The following is a 2,971-nucleotide window of genomic DNA, read 5'->3' as shown; positions in this document are numbered from 1 at the left end:
TTTCCAAATGTTCGAACAATGTTACAAAACTCATTAATGAGCAATTCAATGACACGTTTGGTTTGTTACGTTTTTTCATGTTTTGTTTTATTAAATATTATATAATCTTACAGCGTTTGTAAATACCTAAAATAAATATGTAATTTAACCTTGAAAAAAAGACTAAAGACTTGAAAATATGACATATATATATAATATATTAAATATTACCCAGAAACACCATAGGCTGGTGTATTGGACCCAGAGTAATCCTAATCAGAATCGGCCCAATATGTGATATCATGTTTTCCCCCTTTCATACATGTAGCCTAATAATAGATCAACTTTGGCTCCCAACAATAAGTTAACTGGAACTGTTCTTTTCTAGTAGGAATGCAAACCCTAATCCACATCAGGTACACAGGCCACCCGTATTCAGGCTGCTGAGGTTTCTTCCCTGGATGAACATTGAAATGATCCCTTATTTAGGGAATGGACTCCTTCTACAGTACGCTCAGGCCCCTCTAGTGCAGTCAACCCAGTCTGTGTGCGTCTGCTACTCTGTTACACAAAACAAGCATCAATCCATCACAAAACCATATCCTCCTCCACACCTTCCCTCCTTCAAACCCACCAACCCTTCATCACTCCACTCCACCATAAACCCCTGTCCTCCATCTCCTCCTCCACACACCTCTCTTCCACAACCCCTTCACTCCACTGCCTCCACATCCACGGCTGCCTCCTCCTCCTCTCCCCCAACGACTAAATCTTTCTCCGGCAGCAGGCCGTAGCCGTTGAGGAAAGCCTCCACGTCGGTGGCGAAGAACTCCTCGTTGAAGTGCTGGTTGGTGGCCAGGAAGTTCCCCAGCAGCTCGCCAGCCTTATACACCAGCATGGTGGGCAGGACGTCATCAGTGAAGCGCTCCCCCGCACCAGTCACCCCGGCGTCGATCTTGCAGAACTTGACGCTAGTGTACTCGGTGGCCAGGCAGTCCAGGCAGGAGTTGAGCGCTTCGCAGCCTTTGATCCCCTCCTTGTAGATGTGCACCACTACCACGGTGAGCCGGTGCTCCTTCTCAATGACCTCCAGAAATGCCTCGCCGCTGTCCAGCTCGTACACGCCCTCGAACTTGGGACCGAAGCTGAGGCGCTCGTGCATCTCCTGCATGCACTGCTTGCGGTACTTCTTCATGCACTTCTCGTCATCCTCCTTAATCAGCTCGTACTCCTGTACGCTCATCTTAAACCATGACAACAAACAAAGAATGATTTACAGTTTATTGATCGTCATGGACACTGTTTTGTTTGCTGTGTACAATAGCATTTCAAAGACAGTCATGTCTTGTTCTGTTTTTAGCTCAGTGAATTCAGTTAGTGTACACAGCCCATCTGTCATTAGAGTCACATCTGTTTAGAGTCACACCTGTTTAGAGTATATTAGCCATCTGTATAGAGAGACCTAGTCTGGGTGTTCAATTGACCGGCCCAAGATACTGGAAGGGGACACTTAAGTGAACTCATTTAAGGAGTACTTTTTTCAGCATGTGTGGTTCTGTTTGTGCGTTTGGACCATAGAAATACACATTAAACTGTGATGTAACCTAATCTAATCCCACCTTGCGGTTGAGGCCTCCCCTGCCGTCGTCTTTGGGCCTGTGTGGGGAGGACATCTGCCTGAGCAGCTCTCTCTTCTGGGGGGGCAGGGACTCCTGGTCCATGCTCTCAAGCTTAAACCTCCTCCAGTCATTGATCACTCCCTTTGGGCCTGAAGAAAACAGGACAATGGTCATTCATTTGTGGTCATATGGAACTATTGTAAGCCCCAGACTCCTGTCTTGTCATCCTCAATGGTTTGTAATGTTTGTAGTCCTACTGCCTTAACATGGTGTGCCGAACTGACACAGAATTACAGAACAGTATTCTTGATGTCATGTGCCATGACTCCAACAAAATAGGGTTTTTACATGGCATCAGCCATCTTTGTTTGGGGCTGTGACTCAGATGAACACAGCAGACTGTGTGTGTGTGTGTGTGTGTAATTGACAGATGTACAATGTGCAGTGCTGGATGGGTTGGCCCGCCCTCAGATGGATTATGGCCTAAACTAGACGCTTAAGGCTGTCTTCTAATTGCACCTTGGTTGCGTAGGAGCAGGTAGGAAAGTAGCTTAGAGCATGTGTCAAAGTGCCAGAACACCACAGAGCTCTGTGTTTCTCTGCAACCTGCTACTAACATTGCTTATCCCTTTCTAGTTTGGGTGGCTGCTCGCCGGCTGTATGCTGTATTTGACCTGTCCCCTATTCAAAGGAATAATGCCATATATCCTATCAGGCTTGCTGTGGAAAGGCAGACAGACTGTTGCCGGTGTCTTATATAGGTCTGATCTCAGATAGACCTAAATGTTCTAAGGATGAACTGTAACTGTACAAGACACCACCTCCACACTTTAATAACATACTCACACACACACACACTCTCACACACACACACACACACACACACATTAGCCTCATCCTCACCTGTGTGGGTGACTTTGGCCTCCTCATCGACGTTTCCAGACATTATGTTTGAGAGTTAGCTGTTGGGAACAGAACACAGGAGGGGAGGGGATGTTTTAAAGCTCTCAGGACCTAAACCATCATTTATTGAACAAAAGGAACATTGTGACAATAAAGCTCAAGATCATTCAGGATTATCATATTTTGCAGTTCGGACATTTGGAGTGGTGTTTAGTGTGCTCGTGGCCAAAAGTGACAGCTGAGCTAGTACATGTTGACACCATATAATCCTTTTTGGGACTGAGGGCCATTGGTATCAGACAGAATGACTGCTCTACCTATTTCAATTCTCTGATCCCCAAATAATATTAGATCCCAAAACCAAATCTCAGTCTGTCAAGAGAGACTAGTCCCCCAATAACATTATGTAATCAAGCGTGTTTGAAAAGGTTCTGGCCCTGTATGCCCATAGAGCTTCCCTGGTAAGGCTA

General features: G+C 45.8%; 1 protein-coding gene across 1 annotated transcript; it reads right to left on the bottom strand.

Annotated features, from left to right (window-relative positions):
* Positions 1-691: 691 nt before the first annotated feature.
* Positions 692-2,544, bottom strand: pdcb (phosducin b). The gene is made up of 3 exons (XM_071344439.1): positions 2,502-2,544; positions 1,599-1,747; positions 692-1,222 (listed from the first exon to the last, which is right to left on the bottom strand). Exons 1-3 carry the CDS (start codon positions 2,542-2,544, stop codon positions 692-694), a joined length of 723 nt encoding a protein of 240 aa, XP_071200540.1.
* Between the last annotated feature and the right edge of the window lie 427 nt (positions 2,545-2,971).

This window comes from Salvelinus alpinus, chromosome 16 (genome assembly GCF_045679555.1).
Source record: "Salvelinus alpinus chromosome 16, SLU_Salpinus.1, whole genome shotgun sequence".
Classification (NCBI taxonomy): Eukaryota; Metazoa; Chordata; class Actinopteri; order Salmoniformes; family Salmonidae; genus Salvelinus; species Salvelinus alpinus.
This window is presented reverse-complemented; position numbering and strand designations above follow the sequence as displayed.